This window comes from Colossoma macropomum, unplaced genomic scaffold (genome assembly GCF_904425465.1).
Source record: "Colossoma macropomum unplaced genomic scaffold, Colossoma_macropomum, whole genome shotgun sequence".
NCBI classification, from domain to species: domain Eukaryota; kingdom Metazoa; phylum Chordata; class Actinopteri; order Characiformes; family Serrasalmidae; genus Colossoma; species Colossoma macropomum.
In genome coordinates, this window is record NW_023494802.1 from 28,538,190 (window position 1) to 28,563,597 (window position 25,408).

General features: G+C 40.6%; 2 protein-coding genes across 4 annotated transcripts in view; both read left to right on the plus strand.

Annotated features, from left to right (window-relative positions):
• The window catches only part of erbb3b (erb-b2 receptor tyrosine kinase 3b), a 32,859-nt gene extending 18,063 nt beyond the window's left edge, over nucleotides 1-14,796 (plus strand). For all 3 annotated transcript variants that reach the window (XM_036591383.1, XM_036591385.1, XM_036591384.1), the window contains 17 exons: nucleotides 1,194-1,408; nucleotides 2,525-2,657; nucleotides 4,782-4,875; nucleotides 5,737-5,894; nucleotides 6,971-7,024; nucleotides 7,152-7,293; nucleotides 7,878-7,997; nucleotides 8,426-8,524; nucleotides 8,835-9,020; nucleotides 9,347-9,502; nucleotides 10,555-10,630; nucleotides 10,754-10,900; nucleotides 11,076-11,173; nucleotides 11,261-11,431; nucleotides 11,549-11,620; nucleotides 12,084-12,336; nucleotides 13,384-14,796. In XM_036591383.1, the coding sequence (XP_036447276.1) occupies nucleotides 1,194-1,408; nucleotides 2,525-2,657; nucleotides 4,782-4,875; nucleotides 5,737-5,894; nucleotides 6,971-7,024; nucleotides 7,152-7,293; nucleotides 7,878-7,997; nucleotides 8,426-8,524; nucleotides 8,835-9,020; nucleotides 9,347-9,502; nucleotides 10,555-10,630; nucleotides 10,754-10,900; nucleotides 11,076-11,173; nucleotides 11,261-11,431; nucleotides 11,549-11,620; nucleotides 12,084-12,336; nucleotides 13,384-14,291 (3,082 nt within the window). In that variant the 3' untranslated portion in view covers nucleotides 14,292-14,796. The remainder of the gene's footprint in view (nucleotides 1-1,193; nucleotides 1,409-2,524; nucleotides 2,658-4,781; nucleotides 4,876-5,736; nucleotides 5,895-6,970; nucleotides 7,025-7,151; nucleotides 7,294-7,877; nucleotides 7,998-8,425; nucleotides 8,525-8,834; nucleotides 9,021-9,346; nucleotides 9,503-10,554; nucleotides 10,631-10,753; nucleotides 10,901-11,075; nucleotides 11,174-11,260; nucleotides 11,432-11,548; nucleotides 11,621-12,083; nucleotides 12,337-13,383) is intronic.
• Nucleotides 14,797-16,519: 1,723 nt separating this feature from the next.
• On the plus strand, nucleotides 16,520-24,982 carry pa2g4b (proliferation-associated 2G4, b). The gene is made up of 13 exons (XM_036591808.1): nucleotides 16,520-16,715; nucleotides 18,056-18,184; nucleotides 18,430-18,535; nucleotides 18,654-18,723; nucleotides 19,590-19,682; nucleotides 20,311-20,374; nucleotides 20,497-20,575; nucleotides 22,261-22,339; nucleotides 22,432-22,565; nucleotides 23,050-23,144; nucleotides 23,239-23,366; nucleotides 23,506-23,559; nucleotides 24,120-24,982. The coding sequence occupies exons 1-13, from the start codon at nucleotides 16,628-16,630 to the stop codon at nucleotides 24,183-24,185; spliced, it is 1,185 nt and encodes a 394-aa protein (XP_036447701.1). The 5' UTR covers nucleotides 16,520-16,627; the 3' UTR covers nucleotides 24,186-24,982.
• The last annotated feature ends 426 nt before the right edge of the window (nucleotides 24,983-25,408 follow it).

Consider the following 25,408-nt stretch of genomic DNA (forward strand, 5'->3'; position numbering starts at 1 on the left):
CTTTTAGAAGCCTTTATTAGAATTGTATTAAAATACTGTGCAGCAAAAATGTCTATAAATGTGTGTCCATCAGGCTCTGTTTCTTTGGTTTCTGTATGAGAGGCAGAGATGGAACTTTTTAGGGGGTGATTGAGTCATTGATATATGGCTTATGATTTTTTATCTACCAATAAGTGTGTGTATCTACTGCATTTCCCTGCACTCAAAATAATATACGAGACTTTTCAAGATTTTTCAAGTCAAGGACTGTTTATCATGAACTATATGGAAAAGACAACATATTCTTTAAAAACATAACTGAATGAATGAACTATGATCATTGTTAAAGACTGAGACCAGTTCATTAAACTTGTGGAATCAGGTGAGCTCCTGCTTGTTTGGATTCGATTACCCTGCACTGCGAGTTTTGAGGAAACTTATTATCAATCATGGAGTTTCTTAGCTGATTTACTGTACCTTCTGAACACACAGACAGACTGCTACAGATTACATTACCGTGGAGACTCGGTGGGCGTACCCTGCTGCACTGCGACTTTCCATTGGCTGCATTCAACACCACTTTGGTTTAAGAACATGCTTCAAAAACAGTTTAAAACTACATGTGATTTTCCCAGTAAAAACAATAACCTACATTTTGAAATCTGAGCCAGGATGCCATGCTGTGACTTTTATTCCCATAACGGCATTCCTGTTTGTTCTGGCCCGTTTCCAATCCTGGCATTAGGAGAAATCAAAATAGGCATTCCCAGCATGTAAACTGCCAACGATTCACTGCTGATTCTTTAGAGATACATTAAAATTGATGATTTTTTGATTGAATAATTGTGACAGCCCTAATACAAACACACACAAATGTATAATCACAAACATGGGTGTGTTTTTTTCTTTGGGTGTCATGTAATGAAGGCAAAATGAAAGGGGGACGTCTATTGCGAAATACGACTGATGAATGAACAGAGCACGTATGAGCAGAAGTTCAGACTTGTAGCTTTGCGGGGCCATGAACAGGTCATACAGGCAGACTGACTCTGCAGTGTCTGGTTAGCTGCCAAGATATGTTGCCTTTGAGATGCTTATTGTTGGAGATGCAACAGACAGTTCCTCCAGGATAATCCCCCTGACTGTGTCTGAGTTTTTTTTTTACCCCACTGTTCAATGACTCCATGCCATTTCTCTCTCTCTCTCTCTCTCAGGCCGTTCTCTCTGCTGTTGATGAAGGTGGACTCTCTCACATCTCTGGGTCTGCGTTCTCTGAGGGAGATTAATGACGGCAGTGTGTATATCAGTAATAACACTAATCTGTGTTATCATCACACCGTGGACTGGTTGAAGATTTTTACCGCCCCACGGCGCCAGCGCAGACTCGCCTACAATGATATCAAGTTCAATAAACCCCGGAGCCAGTGTGGTAAGTAGAGGGAGTAAGAAGACAAGGCGGCAGTTTGGGCTGCGTCTACTTTAGACTGTTAGAATAGATTGTTTGATAATTGTTTATAATAATATTCACTGAAGTATGTGCTCATCTTTTGGGCAAAATAAAATTTTGTGGATTTTTCATTTAAAATTAAAATTTAAAATTAAAAAGAGGCTCCTAAGTCATCCACCTCATGCATTCACCCCATCATTGAGCAATTGCTATTTCAAATCCTTTGGACAAGAGTCCAAAAAAGAGCATAATTGACTTGGTACTTTGAGATAGATCTTTAATCAGGCCTAAAATTTTAGTCCTGGTCTCAACACAGCCCGAGAACTGTCAGCCTCTCCCAAGGTGCCAAATGAAACCTGAAAGAACAGCGCTGGTTACCATTTGGTGACAATAGTAGCAGTTCTCATGCTGTGCATTTATGTAGAACATGTTACATATAACATATTGGTCATACAACATAAAAATACTTTTCTCCACACAAAACAAGCAACCTTTTGTCTGCACTAAACTAGTCTCTTCTGAGTTGATTCAGTGGGTGACCCTAGTATGCCCATTTAAAAAATGTTTTAAAGTAAGGAAAAAAGAGAGAGAGAATAAAGTAAGAAGAAACCTAAAGCAGAAAAGAAGAAAACTGAAGCATGGGGGAAATCTGTTTGAAGTGAGAGGTGGGCTGTGAGACCCCGAATGTGAAATCTGAGATCAGCTCAAGCCTGACACATTTTTGGAAAATGACGACCGAACCCAACCAAACCCCATCATGTCGGGTTTGGATAAATATTTCAAGCTCTGCTCTGAGTGGAAAGAATGAGAAGTGGGAGAAAGTTGAGGAAAACAGAAAAACAAAAAGATGTATTGTTTTTATTGTCTATATTTCGTAAATAGTTCCTCCAGTCATATTGAATATAATTTTAAAAATAATTCTGATTCATGTTAAAGTAATCCAGCCAAATCCGTTTGTCGTGAAATTTGTGATTCAGTGATGCATTGACTTGTTTCAATAATTTGCTAAACAATTGAGAGTAAGAGATTTACACCCCTCTCGGCAAGGGTTTTGTCTTGTACCTTTGCATGTTCAGCATCGTGTTCTTTTGTTTACAGAGGCGGAAGGTCACGTGTGTGATCCGCTATGTTCGGATGCAGGATGCTGGGGCCCAGGACCTGAACAGTGTTTGTCCTGCAGGAACCACAGTCGCCACGGCACTTGTGTGGCCCATTGTAACATCTACTCTGGGTCAGTCTGTGTGATTGAGTTTTACCTGCAACATGGCTTAATTCTATGTGTGTTTGTGTGTTTGTGCTACTTGGTATGTGTATCAATAAGCACATGAAATTAACACCCTTACAGTCAATGTGAATCGAAAATCACAACACATCCTTCAATATTGTGGCATATTTGACTACTAGAACTAAAGCAAATACATAAATGAAGTGAAATGCAAGATTTTATTACCTCGAAAACCAGTGAAAAAGTTTGTGACTTTCATCGAGGGATGCATCGATTCGATTTTTTTCAGGCCAAGTACATGTACATAATTTAATACTCTCTAATTCATGGTCTGATGACATACTGAGAAACTTTAGAATTAGGTTGTTGTTAGTGTAAATGTGAGCACCCTTAACAGTTATATCATTAAAATCTTGCTGACTTTAAAGTAAGTGCATTAGCTAGCAATGTTACATTATTTACCTTGGATTGAGTAGCGCAGCAGTGGAGAAGTCTTCTCAGAGTGTGTAGTTCGACTGGTGGAGCTGTAGCTAAATGTCCTCTAAAGCCGCACATACACTGGTTGATTTTGAAAATCTTGTTCTTTTGTGAGTCTGTACATTTGAACAGACCATCATGTATGGACAAAGCGTACGATTTATATACTCACACTGTGCAAAAACGCTCCGTCTGACTGAACTGCTATGTCAAACACAACACCTACAGACAGCCCTGTCCATGAACAATTTAAAATGATTCATTCAAAATAACATGCTGTATACCGAGTACTGAGCAAAGAGAAACTGAGCAGCACTGCTAGCACAGCCCTGAAGCTAAAACCAGGCACCCATTTTACAAAAAATTAACATATTAATGTTTATCCCTCGCAATTCTACTAAGTCAAAAAGAGCAAAGTCAGCTTGTTGACCCCTGCCTCCATTTTGCTGGCCTACGTGTCTCTACCCTTATTGGGAGGCAGTTGAGATTGTGTGTTTAAAACTGGCTAAAATCGCACAGTGTATGCCAACAGCTTTGTGTCCAATTGTAATGGAGTCAGTAACTCTTCTCCATGTGAGCAGAGCCTCCTTCACTGCATTTGTTCATTAGTGAGGCAGTGTACACTCAGCTTACGTCACAGCAGGTATCAGAGTGTTGGTATCAGGGAAAACAAGCATGGTATCGGACCAATACCAGTATCGGTATCGATGCATACCTAGTGACTTTGATGATCTTATGTAGAGTAGTTTTGCTTAGTTTTGAGAGTTAGTTTTAGAAAAAAAATCATTCAGCACTCATCTTTTCTGCTGAAGTCTCAGGAGTTTAATGCAATTTACAAAACGATTGACTTTTGGCAGTTATTTTAATTCTAAGGGATAGGGTTAAGGATTCAAAGGGTTGATATGACCAGAGACCAGAGAAACTGATAAAATATAAAAGGTCCATTTTGGTTTCATGGTGGACTAAATTTAGATTTCGCAAGTGCAACCTTAAAGTCAACTAAATTCAAAATTGACCTGTCGGTTCATGTTCCTGGTCATATTGAACATGACTGATTTTATCTTACCATTTAAAAGACAAAATTCTTGTTTTCCCATAGTATTTGATCAAAGTGTAGTGACTTTTGCTTGCCTTTAAAATGTCTTTTGAATTTTGATTGTGTCACCATGCACCAGTGAGCAGGGAAAAGTAATATTAACCAGCAGTATAATTTTTCGGCTCTTCCTTCCACCACCTCCACCTATCATCGAGCAGACACTAGCTCAGAGGCCACATCTCACTTGGAAGTATATCACGATATGGAAGGATAATACATGATTTCCAATTCACATTGACTTTAAATCATTTCCTCTTACTGTAAGTGTTGTGTTCCCATTCACTAGTACAAGTCAGCATTATTTAAAAAGCAAAATTAAAGTTAGTAAAGTTTAGTATTCAAGCAAAACTGTTACCTCTAATTAATCGTTTCACATTACATACTGGCATAAGAGTCTGTTGTTTTCCACATTAGGCACATAAAATAATTCAGAGTGGCAGATAAAAAAATTATATACCTGCTACAGCAACGAGTTAATTTCAGATGCTGTTATTAATATATTTATGTCTTGATCTTTTTTTGTATCAACACGTCTCTGCATGTGCGGGTATTCACAGGGAGACACGGGAGTTTGAAGGGAAGGGGGGTGAATGCCGTGCCTGTCATTCTGAGTGTCTACCACAGGAGGGGAAAGCTACCTGCAGAGGAGAAGTATTTAACATTCACTCTTTCATTATCATTAGTTCATTATTTGCCGGTCAAATAGTTTATACCAGTTACACAGAATGACTCACACCATTGTTCGTTCTCCTTTTGTGTTCCTCTAACAGATTTCTCCTTTCCCTGTCCATGAACGGTTTCATACTGCATCAAATCTGTTGTTGTCAACTTAAGAACAGTGTAGATTTCTTTAATGGTAGTGCTTGAAGGTGATGCTTGTGATATTGAACACTGTAGTTTTGAAAGTATACGAGTCACTTTCTGTCCCCTTTGTAGTCGATGAAATAAGACCGCCTCCATTTATCCTTTGATGTGGTGACCATAATTCAGATTCCACACACGCTTAAGAGCGGTAGATTTTCCACTGTTTAGATCCACACTGTGATGCAGGTTGTTTCTTTCGCAATTAGTGGTCATCTGCTCTTTGTTTGACCAATACATTTGTTCTGTAAACATATGCCTTTTCAAATCAGCCTTCGGGCTGAACCAGAAAAAGAATCAGAGCACAAATGGATAGATAATAATGAGGAGGATGAGGATGACAATGGGGATGAGGATGATGACAACATTGGGAACAAATGTGTTTTTAATAAAAAATATTCCACCCACACACTCTCTGTGTAATATCTGCCGCTGTGATGCTGCAAAGGCCTGCCAAACTGGCTTTGCTGCCTCTTGGCTTTCAATCTGCTTATTACATAATTAGAGTCACTAACACACTGACTGGATTTAGAGGTTTTCTGTTTTACCTGTTTACTTTAGTGCAGGTGCTGACAGAACTGCCATATTCGGTGAAATACTCATATCTTTCCACCCCCACCCTCTTTCTTTCTCTATTTGTGTGTTTGTAAGGGAGCAGATGAATGTGTGGCATGCTCTAACCTGATGGATGGCCCTTACTGTGTGTCCTCCTGTCCTAATGGAGTGGATGGAGAGCGGGGCCAGGCCATCTTTAAGTACCCCAACGCAAAAGGACAATGTGAGCCCTGCCACATCAACTGCACAAGGGGGTGAGAGTGTGCATATATTATCTCAAACACAATTTAGCCTAGACTAGGGCTGGAACAATCAAATATATGTCACTGCAAGTAGCACAACATGCTATTCTGAGGGCTTCTACCTAATCTGTCAGTCTTACCAAGTTGCTGAGACTTTTTAAACATTTCAGTGTTGAGGAGTGCAGGAGAGCAGAGGAAACTGTATTTTTAACCACATTGTTTTAAAAACTAAACACAGTTTCTTTTGGTCTTGTTAGTGAGCAAGGGACTGACCAAGTTTTTGCTTCCAAATGACCAAGTTTTTTTATGTGAGTGGCATAAAAACTCAGTATCTATTACTAGCTCTATTATGGAGCCCCTTAAGTACCATTATGAAAGAAAACTTTTTGCAACAACATTGTGTTCCCAATCATTTCGCATTGCCTCTCAAACTTTTTATACTTACTCGTTTTGCAGTTTTGCATTCACTTGCAAAATTCATTGCATTTGCGAGGGAATGCAATGTTATTTTGGGGCAGCGCAAAACATTTGCAAGGGAACGCAAAATTATTGCAAGGTATGCAGTGTCATTTTTTTAAACCACAGCCCTTTAAGGGCTCCGTAGATCTGATTATTACAGTGCATTTTAGTAAAATTCTGCGAAGTGACACACTGTTGTCTTGTCCCTGTACAGTGTGTGCATGACAAAAGGATTTCACATAAATCAGTATGCCTATGATCATACCCCATCACCTGCGTTCTGTTTAGATTACTTTTTAAGGCCAGTAAGTCTAAAAAACAGAAAGTTTAAAACACATCTGAGCACAAAGGAATTATTGGCCAGAGTTTCTGGGGAACCTATTACACTACACTTTCTGTATCTCAGTCTTTTTTTAACAGTACATTGTATGGTTTGACACGTATTAATAATAAGATAAGAAAACTTGAACATGAGAAAAAAATTGAAAATGCTCACTGTCCTCTACCTTATGTGAATTTTTAATGGCAAAGTAGACCAATAGAAACATTGAAGAGCTAACATTTCCAGTGTTTTAACATTAACACTAGGGTTAACATTGTGCTGATTTGTTGTTTGCTTTTTCTTCCAGATGCACTGGTCCAACTCTAAGAGACTGTGTGAACCCCGATAGAGTAGCAGACAGGTCAGTGGCTCCCTCTGGTGATGACAAAAACAAGTTGCAGCCATAACATTTTCTTGTCAGAATTTGCTTAGTTAATTTTGTATGTACTGTCTTCTGTCTCTCACCGGCTTATTTGGCACTGTTTCAGTCCACATATTGCAGCCATAGTGAGTGGAGTGCTGGCTGGTTTAATCTTATGTCTGGCATTGGTGCTGCTCTCGCTGCTGTACCGCAGAGGCCTTGCCATCCGCCGCAAGCGGGTGCTCAGGAGGTACCTGGAGAGCGGGGAGGTGAGACAGTACAGCTTCATCACAGACTCACAGCTAACAGTTTTTAGTTCATCTTAATTACATCTTTCCTGAGCTAAGCTGATTGTCAAATGCATTTAGTTATACAGCAGTTTGGTGATTTTAATTTTGGATAAATCAAAGGCAGAAAGAAATTCATACATTTTGAAATATGCCTAGACAATGTATATACTACACATGTCCAGGAAAATAATGATGATTTGACAATTGGCAAGTGTGTGCAGATTCATCTGAGGCAGATTCATCTGTAAAGGTTGAGTCTAAGTCCATGCTCTTCAAATACATGAGAATAGATGCTAGAAATAAGCTGCAGTTATTAATACAGTTTGAAGATTTTTCTTCATTGAGATGATGCTTTGACGGAAAGCAGTGCGGACGTTTTGCAGTTATATCCTGTGATCTACATAACATACACATCAAACATTTTTATGATGGTGATTTGATGATCAACCAGTTTTGTAACTCAATGCAGTCAAAAGTGCACACACATGTATAGCCAGCAAACTCAAAAGGCTATAGCCTGACCTTGCGTATTGCCTGTAGCCTGACCTTCTCTTCTTCCACAGTGTATCGAGCCACTGGATCCTGGTGAGAAGGGGACGAAGGTTCACGCTCGAATTTTCAGACCTTCAGAACTGCGCAAAGGAAAACTTCTGGGATCTGGAGTCTTTGGCTCTGTGCACAAGGTCTAACTACATTCATGTCTGAAATTAACACACACTGCTAAAGTATGTGTGCTCTATGTATATCAAAAGGCCAGAGCACCCTGACTTAACTTTCCGCAACAAACACAAATGTTGGTGAGCCATACCTGGTGAATGTTGGCAGATGTTCTCCATCATTCTTACTGGTTCATTTGCCTTATCAGTTCTTATTCTGGAACATTCTAAAACTGACAGCATAAGAATGTCAGTGTGTAGTGGCCTTGCATTTCTCTGGCCTTGGAGTCTTTTTCACAAGACAGTAGACAGGCAAAGTACAATCTAATCTAAGTAGGGCTGCCTTGTATCAGTATGTCATCAGACTATGTAGTCTTTTTTTCTATCCTTGCTTAGTTGTAAATGAACACAGTTTCTGGTCTGTGGTTACGTCTAATCTTTTCCTTCATCCTCAGGGTTCCTGGATTCCTGAAGGGGACTCTGTGAAGATCCCTGTTGCTATAAAGACCATCCAAGACCGCAGCGGACGCCAGACGTTCACTGAGATTACTGATGTAAGACACTCGCTCATACTTGATTATTGAAAAAAGATCTACAGGGCACTTTGGAGTCATTTTGGAGTTCTACAGCACGTCTGTAGGAAACCCATTTATGCGATACCTTTCATAAAGCTTCTGTTCTGAAGACATTGTCCTGGGACTCCTTTACCCATTATAAAAAGGTTCTCTAAAAATCTTTATATTGTGTAACTTTTTTGTCACATCTCAGTATCTGGCAGTCACTGCAGACTCAAAACAGAGTGATCCATGGCACCCATTAATTAATAATATTATTAATATCAGCTCCTCTCTCACTGCCTCACAGCACATGTTGTCCATGGGCAGTTTGGATCATCCATATATAGTGCGTCTACTGGGAATCTGTCCTGGGCCCAGTCTGCAGCTGGTAACTCAACTCAGCACTCAGGGTTCCCTGCTGCAGCACCTCCGCCAAAACACGCACAATCTGGACCCCCAGCGCCTCCTCAACTGGTGTGTGCAGATAGCCAAGGTGAGATACCAAAGGGTGGTCATTAATATTGCTAATCAGCAATATAACCATCAGTTCAACAGAGTTAAACTGGCTAGCAATGCTAGGTCAGATGGCTGGGGTTTACAGTACAGTACTGTTTACAGCAGTCTTTACTGCTGCTTTGAACATACACTTAAAAAGGACAGGAAGGGTTCTTAAAGTCAGATGGTGGCATCATTTGTCTTGAACAGGTCATTAAAATGCTAGTTTAAATGCTGTAGTGTGACTTTCATCTTGATCAGAAATGTATGTGTGTGTGTGTGTGTGTGTGTGTGTGTGTGTGTGTCTGTGTGTCTGTGCTTCAGGGTATGTACTATCTAGAAGAGCACCGCATGGTCCATAGGAATCTAGCTGCTCGGAACGTTCTGCTGAAAAGTGACTACATTGTGCAGATCTCAGACTTCGGTGTTGCAGACCTGCTGTATCCAGATGATAAGAAATATGTCTATAGTGAACACAAGGTATCGATCACTTACCCCTCTTCAGTTAACATGTGGTTTTTAAATAAGATGCTGTAGAAGGGCTTATTATGTCACACACAGGGTAGAAACAGATCATTAGTCAGTCAGTAGTTATGGGAATGCATTTTGCAGACCCCATGCTCAGTTTTTTATGCTCTCAGTGGAGCACACCAGATTCTTGCTCGGATTTCTCATAGCCGCTGACTGACTAGTTACACTGTTCCCACCTATTATGTGATGTAATAAGCCAAATTGCCTCAGTGTGAAGATGTGTGTATAAATAAACACTCAATGAGCATTTTATTAGGAACACCTCCTTGTTTCAACAAACATTATCAATTTAGTCAATGTAGTCCATCTGTTTTCTGCATACTTGTTAGCCTCCTTTCACCCTGTCCAGGACCCCCACAGGACCACCACAGAGCAGGTATTATTTGCGTGGTAGATCATTCTCAGCACTGCAATGACACTGACATGGTGGTGGCATGTTAGTTTGTGCTGCACTGGTACAAGTGGATCAGACACAGCAGTGCTGCCGGAGTTTTTAAACACTTCAGTGTCACTGCTGGACTGAGAATAGTCCACCAACCAAAAATATCCAACCAAAAGTGTCCTGGGTGCAGCATCCTGTGACCACTGATGAAGGACTAGAGAATGACCAGGACAAACTGTACATCTACAAGGTGGACCAACTGGGTAGGAGTGTCTAATAGAGTGGACAGTGTTTACAAACTGCAGCAGCACTGCTGTGTCTAATCCATTTGTACCAGTGCAACACAAATCAACACACCCACACCATGTCAGGACCTCCACAGGACCACCTGCTCCTGGTCCTGGCCATTTATTGAAGAAGAGAGTAAAAGAGGGCTTACAACACAAGCAGAGAAACAGATGGACTACAGTCTATAATTGTAGAACTACAAAATGCACCTGTATGGCAAGTGGAGCTGATAAAATGGACAATGAGAGTAGATGCTTAGTAAGTGTGTGTGTGTGTGTATTTATATAATGTCATATTACAGTTTATATCAGTTGGCCCTTTTTGCTCTCAGACTCCAATAAAATGGATGGCATTAGAGAGTATCCTGTTTAGGAGATACACTCATCAGAGTGATGTCTGGAGTTACGGTAAGACTCTGCATCTGTTGTGCACCTTTTGTACTATGGATCACATCACACACATAATCAAATTAATTAAACTTTGCATCTCTGTGATCAGTCCTGGGCTCATGTTTGTTTATGCTGCTGCAGGAGTAACAGTATGGGAGATGATGTCGCATGGAGCAGAGCCCTATGCAGCCATGCATCCCCATGATGTGCCAAGTCTGCTGGAGAAAGGAGAACGACTAGCTCAGCCGCAGATCTGCACCATCGACGTCTATATGGTTATGGTCAAGTGTAAGTCATATACCCTATCAGACATCCAGGAGCTTACAATAATAATAAGTTATATTTGTATAGTGCCAGGGCTTTTCAGTAACTTAAAGACGCTTTATAAACAGAGAACATAAATATTAGGCACATCAATAAAAGAGGGCATCAATCAAAGCAAAAAACATGTATTTCTTTTCAGGCTGGATGATTGATGAAAACATTAGGCCTACCTTTAAAGAGCTGGCAAACGAGTTTACCAGAATGGCAAGGGATCCACCCCGTTACCTTGTTGTCAAGGTGAGAAATTAGTGCACTTTCCTACACTTACTATAACCCCAGACGTTTGCAATCACACTTACTATGTGAGCATGTCTGTCAACACAGAATGATCGAAATAGCACTTCAGCAGATGAAATCCATTCACGAGAGCCCAAGTTGGTGGAGGCTGAACTGGGAAGCGATGATGATGAAGTATTGGATGATGGGTTTGCCACTCCTCCGCTCCACCTGTCACCATCGAGGAGCCACTCCCGACTGCGAATTGGCTCTTATAGGGTGAGAATTTGGTGCTGCATTATCTGAGTGGTGTTGTGCTTTTTTAGTAGGTCGGAGAAAGTTGTACAATTGTTCAGTGTTTTTTAAAAAAAGGTATTTATTTCTCTCACCTTTTAGAGTGGCTCAGGCCAGTCTGTACCAGGGGGATATCTGCCCATGACCCCAAACCCTGGGGATGACTCCAGACAGGTACTTAGTATATATCACATACTTTACACTCACTGCTACAAGATTCTGGAAGGACACAGGTCTGATCTGTTAAGATCTGGTATGGTTCTATCAACTTGAAGTGATAGTCCTGCGACTATTGTGTATTTAGGTTTTTACTGGAGCTATGAGGCTAATGTAGCTAACAAGTAATAAGGTTCTTAGCCCCCAGTTAGCATATATAAACTGCATATCTAAGTTGTTAGCAAAGTTCAAATAGACCTTTATCTGTGGTTTCTGGAACTACATGACATACTATTATCTATAAAATTGGACAAAAGTACAGGCAAAATTTTGGCCTCAAAATAGCTGTACAACTATGCTTAATTACAGTCAAAAACAATGTTAGTATATCAACTGTATTTTAGCAAATTAGTATGTCTTAGATTCAAAGTATTATTATTATAGGACTGCAGTCAGTAACTGCTGTTTCTGTGTTTGACAGCTGTGGTCCCAAAGGAAACGCCTGGGTTCAGCGAGAACCACATCTGAAAGCTCAGAGGGCAGGGGCACCATGTTGGACATGGAGATCATCTCTCAAACAGGCAGCCTGCGCAGGGGGCACAGTCGAGGAGACAGTGCATACACATCCAACTGTGTGTCCGTAGCATCTGACCCCTTCTCACCGGGGCTGCAGGTGGCTGAGGAGGACCCTGATGGATATGTTCTGCCCAGAAGTGTCCACAGCTCAGAAAGAGGTGAAGCCTTGTTGTTATTGTCCTCACAGAATGATCGATTTGAAGCATCTTTTATTGTATTTTGATTTTCAAGGTTTTTACATCTCAAGCCATACTGTTTAGTTCTGAATTTCAAATTTGATCTTTCTGCATAGACGTTTTATGTTTGTAAATGACACATGTTGATCATTAGTGTGAATACACCTCTGCTTGAAAGGGCGTGCATATGCATATTTTAGTTAGCAGTTAGTCACTGCTAACACGCTTCCGACACTAAATGACCACAGTGATATGTGCATGTGCAGTGAAGTGTGCTGTGCAGAGAAAAAAAAGGAACATTATGTCATTATAATCAAGTCAAGAGGCTTTTATTGTGATTCCATCTATGTACAAATACACAGTGGAGTGAAATTATGTTCCTACAGAAACAACAAGGTGCAACATGGAACAAAATAGACAGTACAAAGAGCAAACGTGCAGATGTAAGTGTGCAAAAAATTTAAACTAGAAACAATACAATAAATATGATAAAACAGACATTAGACACAGTAAACAGACAGGACAGTGCAGCGCCGACACAGCACTCATTTCTGGGCATGAGGTAGTGAGAATAAGGTGCAAAGATTATTTAACATGCTGTGATCTGTGAGTTTATGCAGTCAGATAACATATGTAAACACAGCAGTTCCTTAGGTAGGATATTCACAGTACTTGAGCAAAGTGTAAACACAGTGTTAGCAGCAATGTTCCAGATAGTGCAAGCAGAGCATCAAAAGAGGAGTGTGTGTGTGTGTGTGTGAGTGTAGAGTATGTGTGTGAGGGGGTATTCAGTTCAGTCCTTGTGAGTTTAAAAACCTGATCGAATAAAAACCTGACCTATAGTCTCCTCGCCACATATTAGATGTATCCAATATAGGACCATATATGAAAATGTGTTCACACAGCTCTGAAAAAAAAACATATTGATTGTATTGATTGTATTTGTAAACTTAGCTACGCAAAAAACTGGATTTGTGCAACTGCATGCAAATTCAAAACGCTGTTTTTTTTTTGTTTCCTTTCCTATAGATGGTCTGGTGGCTCGATCTAGTTCCAGATCTAGTCTTCCACGTAGCAGAGCATCGAGGAACACCAGGAGTCAACTGTTGCCCTTAACTTCAGTCCCAGACCCCCCGCAGGAGTATGAGCTGATGACCAAACAGCCCATTGTGCTCCCCCGCTTACTCAGAGACAGCACTGACACCTCCACCATACCATGGAAGCAAGGTGCCAATGCTGATCCTCTGACTTGCAGTGACAACCACTCACCACAAGAGGGTTTGATACAAACGCAACAGCCTGTACAGTGTATTGACTCTCATGGTGAAGACCGCCTAGATGTGGCTGCAAGCCAGGAAAGACCTGTCCTTGTAGCCAGAGATGATGAAGGAGACCAGCCTGAAAAGGAGACCTCTGAAGACACTGCTCAGGATGGAGTCGCTCAAGATGAGAGACCACCACAGCAGGCTGTGGTGGAGTATGAATACATGGATATAACGACAGAGCCAAAGTCTGTCCAGAGGACAGCAAGCTCAGATGAGAAAGACAAAAACCCCAGCAGTACATGCAAGGAAAAGAAAGAGCCCACAGAAGATGAAGTTTATCAGAACACTTGCAAGCTACCTGCACTGGAGATGAACTCAACCAAGGAAATAAGCTGCAAGGCGAATGAGAACAATACTGTCAACTGTCAGCCAGATGAGTATGAGGATATGGGTGTGTGTGGGAATGTTCATATATCAAGAGATCGGGTGGAGTATCAGAACATCCCAGCAAAAGGGAGGAAACTGTCAGGAGAAGTGGCACATTCAGCCAATCTTAGGGCCTTTAGGGGTGGGTGTGCTGGAGTAGATGAGAAAAATGACAACACGTCTTTTGACAACCCTGACTACTGGCACAGTAGACTGTTCCACAAACCTGATGCTGTATGCACGTAACTCTACAGATACTGACTGACTATAGAAGAGCAGTTAAAACATGAGCAATGAACTGTAGCAGCTGGTTTATTCACCAGGGTTCTCAGGACATTTTAAATAATTCATGATCAGTGGTGTCAAGCTGTATCAACAATGCAAGCATTGGGTGCTAATACTGCAACTGGGCCCAAAATTTCCATGAATAAGAAGACGAAAGGGTCACAAGTGAGGGCCAATTGACAGGATCCTGAGCATGAAGTTCAGTCTTTCTTTTGAAGTTTTATACAATGTTTGTATATATTTTATATTTACACTTCATATTCTTGGAAAGTATGAATATTTTCTGTATTCAATATACTTTGTGAATGTGTCAATAAAATATAAAATTTGTATAGTGTTTTAAACCTCAAATGTCATATTTTAGTTTTGATACAAAGCCTAAATGTGATGGAAATGGTGAAGAAAATGTCAGCGTCTGAATCTAAACATACTCTGTGTATATGTAATAAATTCATTACTGATTTGACTGATTTGTCCTACTGTTTATTATTATTATTATTATTATTAGTAGTAGTAGTAGTAGTAGTAGTAGTATTTCCCCTCAAAACTCAGAAAGTAAATAAAATAAAGTTCAAAATAAAGTCGAACGACATGAGTCAAGGTTGAACATCGACCTTCGACCATCCACTCTGGAAGTACTTATATTTTGAAAATGCGTACAGGGCGCAGCCATCTTGGGTTGGTAGTGAGCGATAGATGGAAGCTCTATTCAGTTTACTGAACCGATTCTTCAGGTTCGTTGACTGGAACCTCCGATTCAACGAGTCACTGATTCAAAGGTCAAGCTGACTCTCTGATCACTTCATAGTGCAAAGAGATTCAGTTGAGCGAGCGAGTCTGTGGCTGCTTCTACTCACCAACGGAACCAGACTCTGGATGTACAAAGCACAAACGCACAACAGAAAAAATGTAATCAAGGAGGCTATTCTTTGTAATGGTAATATGTGGATAGATACGAGGTTAAAGGGACACTCGAGTCAAAATAAAAAATTTAACCATTGCTACCTCTGCTGGAAACATGCTTGTATCATACAGCGGTGCCACAGCAGCTTCTAGAGTGAGATTTTAAAGAGTAGGAAATGCCCCTTCTGACGATGCATTTTGAAGGTGGGAGGGACTTCTGAAAAACTGGCCACTTTGGGGTGGATTTTGGGGGCTGTTTTTCTTGGTGTTTTAGCCGTCGTCACTGCTAACAGGCATATAAGTGTAGTAACTACCTTCAAATCATCATCAAAATGAGAGACTGGTTTACCACAGAAACAACGAGTCAGGCGAGGAGGACAGCAAGCTAAAAGCTAAAGTTCGCAGCATAGCTTCCTAGCTAACACTAGCTAACTTACCTATCTAGTCCCCTTACTTCCGCTTTTAGTTTTGGCTAAAAGGGGAAAAACTTGTCTCAGTTTTGTGCTGAATAAAGACAGAGTCGCTGTTTTCTTTGTGATTTTCTTCAGTGGTCGAGGTAAGAGTTAGTGAGTTAGTAAGGTTGTATTTATAAGCAAGGCTAGGCTAGCAGTCAGGATTTGTTGTCACCACAGGCATGCCCAGCGGTTGTAGGATATATTTGCGTAATGCATGCTGGGTATTGTAGTGAGAAAACAATGATGAACAACATCTTCAAAAGAATATAAAATCGTGAATTCTGTCAAACAGACGAGGCTGTTTAACTTTGACTCATGTTGTTCAACTTTATTTTGAACAGAATGAGTTTTTGAGGGAAAACAATAATAAACAGAAGAACAAATTAGTCAATTTGAGTAACGTTAATGTATTTATTACATATACACAGAGTAGGTTAATATTCAGATGCTGATATGATGAGCTTTTATTTTCTTCACCCTTTCGATCATATTTAGGCTTTGTGTAATGTGTGCTGCAGAATACATCATAACATAATAAACATACATTGTAGTTTTAGTTAGAAATTTTCATTTAATGTTTGAAATATCATTGTTCGTACTTTATTAGGTAAGGTATGTTGTAAATAATGGGTAGATGCTACAAAAACACTTTCGTCCAAAACCGCATACTACCAGACTAAATAATAAAATAGTACTAAATAGTACACGACCGACAGAAGTCCATTAATTGGTCTAGTTTTTGTAATACAGTAGTAACGTTACGTGGTTTTGGATGCAGCTTGATTCAGTCGGCATTGTGAATCAGCTTGATCCATCTTCTGAGAGGAACCGACTCATAAGAGTGATTCATTCGCGAGTCGGACATCGCGAGTGTGTGAATGTAGCGTGGTTAGAGCCCAGAGAGAAAAGTTCCTCGCCGTACAACAACCGACCGAAGAAATGTCAGGAGACGACGAGCAGCAGGAGCAGACCATCGCCGACGACCTGGTCGTCACCAAATACAAAATGGGCGCTGACATAGCGAACCGTAAGTGTGACTGAAGCTGGAGGTGAAGCTGCTCGATGTGAAGCGAGTCTCAGACTGTAACTTAGCGCCTGCACGGCCATGTGTGCGTGTCTGTCTGTTCGCTACCAGCAGGACAGATTAGTTAGAAAGAGGACGGTCACTGGCAGTTTTTGATTTTGGAATTCCCTGCTTTTTATCAGCAGAATATAATCCCGTTTTGATGTGTTCATACGGCGTGTATAATTCTCTTAAAACGTGTCAGCTAGCAGGTTCATGTTAGCTGAGCTCCATGGCGCGGCGTAGCGTGTGTGTGAGTGTGCATGTGAAGAGAGCAGAGCGGGCTGGCCATGTTCTTCACACAAACACTGAACTCACTGTAAATAAGTTAAAGTAAATATATGTGAAATACGTACACTTAAGTTATGGCCAGACATACGGGTATGATAATAATGCCAGAATGTAACGTATTTTTAGTCAGCTCGGTTATCGTTCCCGCCTGTTTACGCTTTTGTGTTATCACAGGGAATGAATGGGGTTTTAGGCTCGCAGACTAGGCTCAAGTTGCCTTCCTATTCTCCAGATTCTTGTTCGAATTTTCCCGTTCCACCTTAAATGATGCAGCGGTTACAATCTGTCGCCTGAGGCTGAGGCGCCAGAATGGAAGTGCTGCACCATTTAAGGTGGAACGGGAAAATTCGAATAGGAAGCCGATTTAAGCTTCGTCACAGCTAGATACACTTAGGAATAATGTTATTGGTGTTTCCACATGAAATGAGGAGTTAGACTGTCTTTAAAACTATAACATGTTTGAGGGTGAAAGTTTACACTTTTTACTTTATTTTCCACACAAAAGGAGGAAACGTTATTTGCTGTTATGTATTGGCACTATACTATATTGGTATTCACCTGTTGTATTTTTGAGATTTAAAAACTTACACTGCGTACATTATGTGGGAAAATATTAATTTCATTATTAATTGTTTTTTTTTGTTTTTTTGACTGGCAAAAACTTAAGTAGGGTGTTTCAAATAAAAAAAAAAAACATGGGTTTATTAATTTTATTAACACACTTAATGATCATATAATATTTTGATGTTGGGAATATTTGGTTGTTGAATTTTCTAAATACTGTCCAGCTCTTGAACTGTTTCTGCCTTTGTAAGTTATGGCTTGCTTGACATAACCGCCATTTTAAACTTGTGTGGGCAGTGTTTGACCTCATCACCTGGCTCAGTACAGGACGTGTACTGAAAGATGTTCATGTTCCTTGTCCATAATAACTCATTTGTGTGGGATGTGTGTTTCTTACTCTCGCTCTCTGTCTGTCTCCTTCACCCTCCTATTCTCCCCCCACCCCCCAGAGGCTTTGCGGGCCGTAGTGGAGGCAGCCAAGCCTGGAGTGTCCGTGGTCAGTCTGTGCGAGAAAGGAGATGCTCTCATCACCACTGAGACCAGCAAGGTGTTCAAAAAGGAGAAGGATATAAAGAAAGGTAAGCCAGCAGCTTGCTTGGTGTGTTTGATCAATTCACATGGCATGATTATAGTGACCTGTTAGGGCCCAAAAAGCATTTTAGTATTAAGATAATCTTAACAGATAGAGAGAGTGTTCAGTGTGATACTTGCTCTACTGTTTAAGAATCATCTTTGTGCTAAGATGCTTTTGGGAAACCCTGCCCTGCTTTTTTATTCTTGGATAATCAGTGATTTTCAAGAAAGTTGTGTTTCTGTGTCACAGGGATTGCATTCCCAACATGTGTGTCCGTCAACAACTGTGTGTGCCACTTCTCTCCTCTGAAGAGTGATCCTGATTACACACTGCAAGAAGGCGACTTGGTTAAAATGTAAGGCTCTGCTCTTTTTTTTTAGATCCATTCTTTTTTTTTTTAGGCTATTTTAATTACATAAGCCTGGTTTTATGAACTTGTATGTGAAGGTTTATCTCTTTACCTGTTTGTGCAGTGATCTTGGAGTACATGTGGATGGATTCATCTCCAATGTAGCTCACAGCCTTGTTGTTGGTGCGACCAAGGTTTGTTTCTCTTTTGGTTTCAATAGTGTTCCTTTTGATAAAAAAATAGGTGTCCACAGGAGTGTGCTGGTCAGCTAGGTTCAGTGTGGGAATGCCTGTCCACTGCACATGTAGCCTCCCTGTGCCAACAGTCACAGCTGTTGTTATCGTTTGAGTTTGAGATCTTTATTGACTTTGTGTCCCACCTTTTATAGACCAGGCTAAAATCTTGCTCCAAATAGCATTTAAACAAGTGACGCAATTTTATTTAAACTAGTGGCATCCAGCTACGTTGCTGGAGGGCTTTACGCTGATTTTTACATCAGAAGAGACATGGCATGCCAGCAAACCTAAACTGCTCCGCAATGCGTTTTCCCTTTGTTTTAGCCAGTAAGGAATAAGTTAGTATAACTTGCAGCTAATAAACTTTGAGTGTAGCTATTAGCTATCAACTCTTTCAAAGGGGTTTTAATTGGCTGATTCCTCATGTAAGTTTGTACTAGTGCAATGCTCATGCTACAACTTATATATCTATTTGATAGTCCAATTATGGACGTAGACAGCACAATATAGCACGAATATTGAGTTATGTACAATTTCTAGCTAGTAACCACTGGCATCCAATGTGACAAAAACACACAGTGTATTTTAGTGCTTTATGAGTATATGAAGTAATCAAAGTAACTGATGTGAAAGCCTACTTTGATTACCACAGGAGCGTATTGCGTCTCATAACAGGGTTTTAGTCCATCACAGTTTATTATCCCTGCTCTAATATATCTGATTCAGCTCAACAGGTTGTTACTAGGTTTAGTAGGCATGTTTAAGCAGGTCAATCCTTAATGACTATGTTGTTTTTATGTGACTGTATTTTGCTCTTAATTCAGGAAGCTCCAGTGACAGGGCGGAAGGCAGATGTGATCAAAGCGGCTTACCTTTGTGCTGAGGCAGCTCTGCGACTGGTTAAGCCTGGGAACCAGGTGAGGGGGCTCAGGTAGAACGTGGTATTATTGATCTAAAAGCAGTTCTTCACAATTCATGGAAGAGACTGACTCTAAATCATCCGCTTTCTGAAGTGTCCTGACAGAAAAACCAAGCTAGTTAATTTGGAAGAGTCATGGCCATATAACTCGTCTGGTCTGGGTCATGCAGTGGTTAAAGTTTAGAGCTCCTAGGAATAAAAAAAAAAATGCTTTATTTATTATAGTCAAAGCATCAAAATTTAACAGTGATGCACAGTAATATCACAAAGGTGAAACAAAAGAAAACAAGAAAGAGGGAAATATAGAAAACATGAGTGAAATCCAAGAAAAGCACAGCATGAATCACAAAAAAGTACGCTGACAAAGGAAAACCAAAAGAAATAAGAAAACCTCCCTTTGGGAGTAGAATTGGCCCTTGCTTTGTATTCCATTACACTAAGCAAGTGCAACACTGAAATAATGTAATTTGCGTTCTTTTTACATTTCATTCTAATTCACCTCAGAAGGCTCTTCTGAGATTCACAAGCTGACTCATAGAGTATTAGTGTGTCTACTCCTGTTCTTTGTTACATGGTTGTTAATTTTCTCTGTCAGACTGGTGGATTGTTTTCTGTCTCTCTTTCAGAACACTCAGGTCACTGAGGCCTGGAACAAGATCACTCAGTCCTTCAAGTGCACAGCCATCGAGGGTGAGGCGCACCTCAATAAGCTCCGCTCACATTAAACTGGGCCGCCAGGCGCTGATGCGGCGTGAAAAGCGCCTCGTTGGTCTCATCAGTCTTATCAGTGCTCCTTCTGTCTTTCTACACAGGCATGCTGTCCCATCAGCTGAAGCAGCACGTCATTGATGGTGAGAAGACCATCATTCAGAACCCCACAGAACAGCAAAGGTGAGGAGGGATGTTCTGTGTACTGGATGATATTAATGCAGAGCTGTGCTCTGCATTTAATGGGAGTAGGTTGTTCTAAATCAAATCTTCTATGGTAACATAGCTGACAGGTGCTTTAAATTAGTGGCTGGCAGTTTTTCATCCAGTAACACTTTTTCTAATCTAATGTATTCTATCTTCATGGCTGTAGTAACAACAGCAACAAAAAACAAAACACAAGAAGCTTTTATAGCATCCTAGTTGTCCAGCGCTGTAGGGGGAAACAGGCTGAAGAGCTGAAGCCAGTGAAGGAGAAGTCTTTGGACTGGGAGAAAAAACAGGAAAAACGTTCAGCCATCTCCTCATAACATTACCAAAGTCTGCTCTCATTAGTCTGACGCAGGTAGACGGTTAGGTGAAGGACGGTTAGGTGTGGAAGAGTATCGCTGACCCTTCCACAGACCCAGTAATTATAGAATCCAACCCTGATTTGTATTCTTGACGCTTTTGCAGTGTGTACACTGATGCAGAACTTACAAGTTACTTATAGATGCCTGGATATATTCTTGCGTGTAATAACACATAGTCAGGATTCAAAGATAACTTGGTATGGATCAACACCTCTGATCAAACTGACTGTCTCTTGATATCTTGATTTGGAAGCTATAGCTGGCCCTGACTGATCGTATGCATTATGCTGATGGATTGTCCAAAGTATGGCCACGGGACACCTTTTTCTATATACTATCTATATAAATTTTCTCTTATAAATTTGAAACATGAGATGCTGTGACAGTCACAAACTTTTTTCAATCTAGCAACTTTTATCCTGCTCCAAAATCCTCATCATGACACACAGACTGGGCAACTGCTTGCAAAAGTTGCCTATCGAACTGAATAAACCTGGGAAACAGAAGTGTGTACACACTTGGACATGCAGAAATCCAATCAGAATGGAACAGACAAAATCCTGGTAGATGTAGCCAGTTTAACATGCGCACAAACACACGCATATGCAGAGCGTTTAACTTACATTCAGCTAAGTATCTATTGAATTTACTGTACCCAACAGTAATTAGAGAGACGTAATCAGCATGTGAACACAAATGAACAACACCTGGCCAACAAATTGTAAAAGCACAGTCCTGCTGTGGTGTAGACTCAACATGTATTCTCATGTTACGGTGGCACTTGAAATGCTCATTACCCAAAGGGGCAATATAGGACAAATCAGAATGTAAATGGTATAAACTGTTATTCCAATAGCCACAACAGTTAAGCATATAGATAGTAGACACTGCTGTTTTACTTGTTTTATTCCAATGAAAAGGTATCAATGTATCAATGTTTACATGAGTAAACCAGGTCAGCCATGAGTTGACTAGACAAAGCCTGCAGGTGATACAGTTTTGCCAGCCTTGGCTGATGCTATAGCACCCCTTGCTGCAATGCTCAGAATGCAACTTGTGCTAGCAAAGCATTAAAACTGTACTTGTGTAGCTCAAAGCATTTGCATACTTGCAGGCAGCATGTTTCTGGTTTAACCCTCAACCTAACTCGATCTAATCCTAATGTTAACATAATCCAACACTTCCTTTGGTGATCAGGATAAAGAGTGAACTTCAATTCTTATTAGCCATGATAGTCTAATGGTTGAATTGTTGTATGAGTGTCACATTTACATTAAACGGTCGTTCTTTGTTCAGGAAGGATCATGAGAAGGCAGAGTTTGAGGTGCATGAAGTGTATGCGGTGGACGTGCTGGTCAGCACTGGAGAGGGGAAGGTGAGCTCCAGTAATTTCAGTGTCTGATATCTCTGTAAAGTTTGTCTAAGTTCATGATTCTAACACTGGAAAATGTTTTCCTCTTTAATCAGGCTAGAGACTCAGGACAGAGGACCACTGTTTACAAACGGGACCCGAGCAAGCAGTATGGGCTGAAGATGAAGACCTCGAGGGCGTTTTTCAGTGAGGTGGAGAGACGCTTTGACGCCATGCCCTTCACCCTTAGGTATACTTGAGCTTTGAAGAATTTAATTCATTCATTTTCCCATTCTGGATGGTCTCAGAATGCATGAAAGAGCCATCATAGGCTAACATAATGTCTCATTTCATGCCATGACAGCACATGGCACAGCTGGGACTCAAACCTAAATCCCAGTGTGCTAGCTGTTGTATGCTTGTCAGCTTTGACAGAGTAAAGGTTTATTCATCATTCTACAAAGGCATCTGAAATTGCTCAGTTTTGTCCTTCCTCAAGATATTTTTTCACTTTGGACTTATTAGCATCCAAGGGCAGGTTTTCTTTCCTGCCTTTTATTTGCAACTAGTGTCCTTCTCTAATGAGAAATACTATATCTGGCACAAACCTAATCCAATTTATCCATACTGTCTTACATAGGACTCATAAATCATTACTGTCTTTCACCTTTTGACTGTTCTCTCTTCCTCTCTCACACTCTATCTCTCATTCACTCTATCTCTCACTATTTCAGGGCATTTGAGGATGAGAGCAAGGCTCGGTTGGGAGTGGTAGAATGTGCCAAGCACGAGCTGCTGCAGCCCTTCAATGTCCTGCATGAGAAGGAAGGTGAGTCATCAGCAAAGTAATGCAGTTTTTGCTCTGTGATTCGTAGAAAGGCCATCCAAGCATGAAGACCACAATCAATTTTCTCTCTCCTTAGGCGAATATGTTGCACAGTTTAAATTCACCGTGCTTCTAATGGCCAATGGCCCCCTGAGGATCACCAGCGGCCCTTTTGAGCCGGAGTTCTACAAGTCTGAGCATGAGGTGCAGGATCCTGAGCTCAAGGTAAGTGGTGGCGGAAGCTAATAGGGTTCAAAGGTGTCTCATGATGTTGCATTGTCATCCAGCATTGTATTTTTTGGTATTAATGAAAGCGGTATGACATTTTATGTTGGTTTATGGTGTCTCTTTTTGCTTTCTACAGATCTTGCTGCAAAGCTCAGCCAGCCGGAAGGCACAAAAGAAAAAGAAAAAGAAGGTTAGTTACCATTTCGACCCCAACGAAAGTCTGTAATCTCAAGCTGAAATCAAAATGGACCTTTTTTTATTTTATTTTTTTTTACCATGTTAGTTCATGTTGTATGGTCATATTAAGATTCAGCATCAGTCAGCATATCAGTGGTGTGGGTTGACAAGCAGTGAAATGCTCATGGAGAGAACAATAGTAAACTAGTTGGAATTCTTCCTAAGGTATTAGTTTCACTGCTATGCCACAAATAAGGCCATATAACACACCATACATACAGTACAAAACAAGCTAACTGTAGCCCTTTAATGTTACCTGAATGGCTGAGTCTAAGCATCTAAAATTATTTATTTATATGTAACATCTCTGTGTCTCTGTGGGTCACTTTGAATTGAAGGTGGAATGTTAACACTACAAACAAAAAAAAAGAAAACAATTTGGGTCAGAAAAAAGACTTTGGGTCAACTCTTAGTTGAGGTTGGTGCTACAGAGGTCTGTAAAGAATCTCTAAAAGAACATTTGCATTTGTAAAGATTTGTATTTTTTTTTTTATACTTGCCCGTTGTTTCTAGGCCTCCAAGACAGTGGAGAATGCCACAGGACAGCCGATGGAGGAGGAGAACGAGACAGCCAAGTAGCCCCCTCCTGCCCCTAATGCCAGCTATACTGACCGACAGAGAAAGACGTCCTGCGAACAACCCAAAGAACAGAATCGTCAAAGCCAGTCCTGACGTGCCCCACTGAGAAGCCTTCTGGCCTAGCCATCTATCTGTCTAAATACCTCCGTGTTAGCTATATTAACACAGCTATAGGGTTCACACTTTATCTGTGTTCCCAAACTTCATGCAGGCTGGTTGTCCTCAAGGTAGGCCTCTCTAGAGGAGGTTACAGACAAGGAGGTGCTAGATACAAACTGACCGCTTGTGTTTACAGGAGGTGTGTATTGGTTGGGGGTGGGGGCGTTTGCCCCTCTTATTTAACAAACTGTCACTGTAAAAGCAATCACAGAAAATAAAAGTAAAGTGGCGGCACTGTCGAAGTATCATTACTGCAGTGTGCCAGTTATTTCTCTAGAACTGAGACTCCTGTTTCAGATTTCATTTTGTAATGCGTGACTGGCCTATTGGGAAAAACTGTTCTTGTTTGTATTTAGATGTAAAACTGCTCAAACTTTGGTATGATCTCTGCTTCACAGCAATGTAGATTTAAGAAAGCAACTACATTGGAAGTGTTATTAGCTGGATTGTGATGTAGTCTGGTCTTGCTACTGTCAAACAGAATTCATTATTCATTTTATACTTGCCAGTTATGAGAAACCGACACTTGGCATTTGTGTTATCCTTGCAGCTGACCTGTGTCTGACCTTAAAAGCCAAATGATCCTGCCATTTTTTACGATTGTAAAATGAATAAATGAAATTGGCCAATACAGCGTTCATCGTCTGATTTCTAAGTTTACTTTATTTGCTGTTACGCTATGGTGTTGTACTGCTGTCCTTCTGAAGTGTATAAAGGGGGATTAACAAATTATACAGAGAAACATGAACTACAATCTGTAATTGTAGAACTACAAAGTGCACCCATGTGGGAAGTGCTGTCAATCAGTGTAAATAGAAGGCACAAAGTGACCAGTGAGTGTGTATGTGAGGTTATGACTTCTTATATCCATGACTAATAAAAGGTCTTAAACAATTGTGTACAACAGATCTAACCCTGTGTTAGTAAACTGCAGGCTAGGGGCAGCTGTAGCACTGTTTGACTATTCCTGTTGGGACTAATTACCTGAACTGCCCAACTGAGGTCAGAGAGTGAGATAAAATTGGAATATTATTGCTCTGTCCACAAACACTATATAACCATTC

Coding starts and splice junctions, on each gene's coding strand:
- pa2g4b (XM_036591808.1), top strand. CDS start 16,628: ATGTCAGGAGACGACGAGCAGCAGGAGCAGACCATCGCCGACGACCTG. Junction 18,185..18,429: donor GGAGAAGGATATAAAGAAAG/GTAAGCCAGCAG, acceptor TCTGTGTCACAG/GGATTGCATTCCCAACATGT. Junction 23,145..23,238: donor TGTCCTGCATGAGAAGGAAG/GTGAGTCATCAG, acceptor CTCTCTCCTTAG/GCGAATATGTTGCACAGTTT.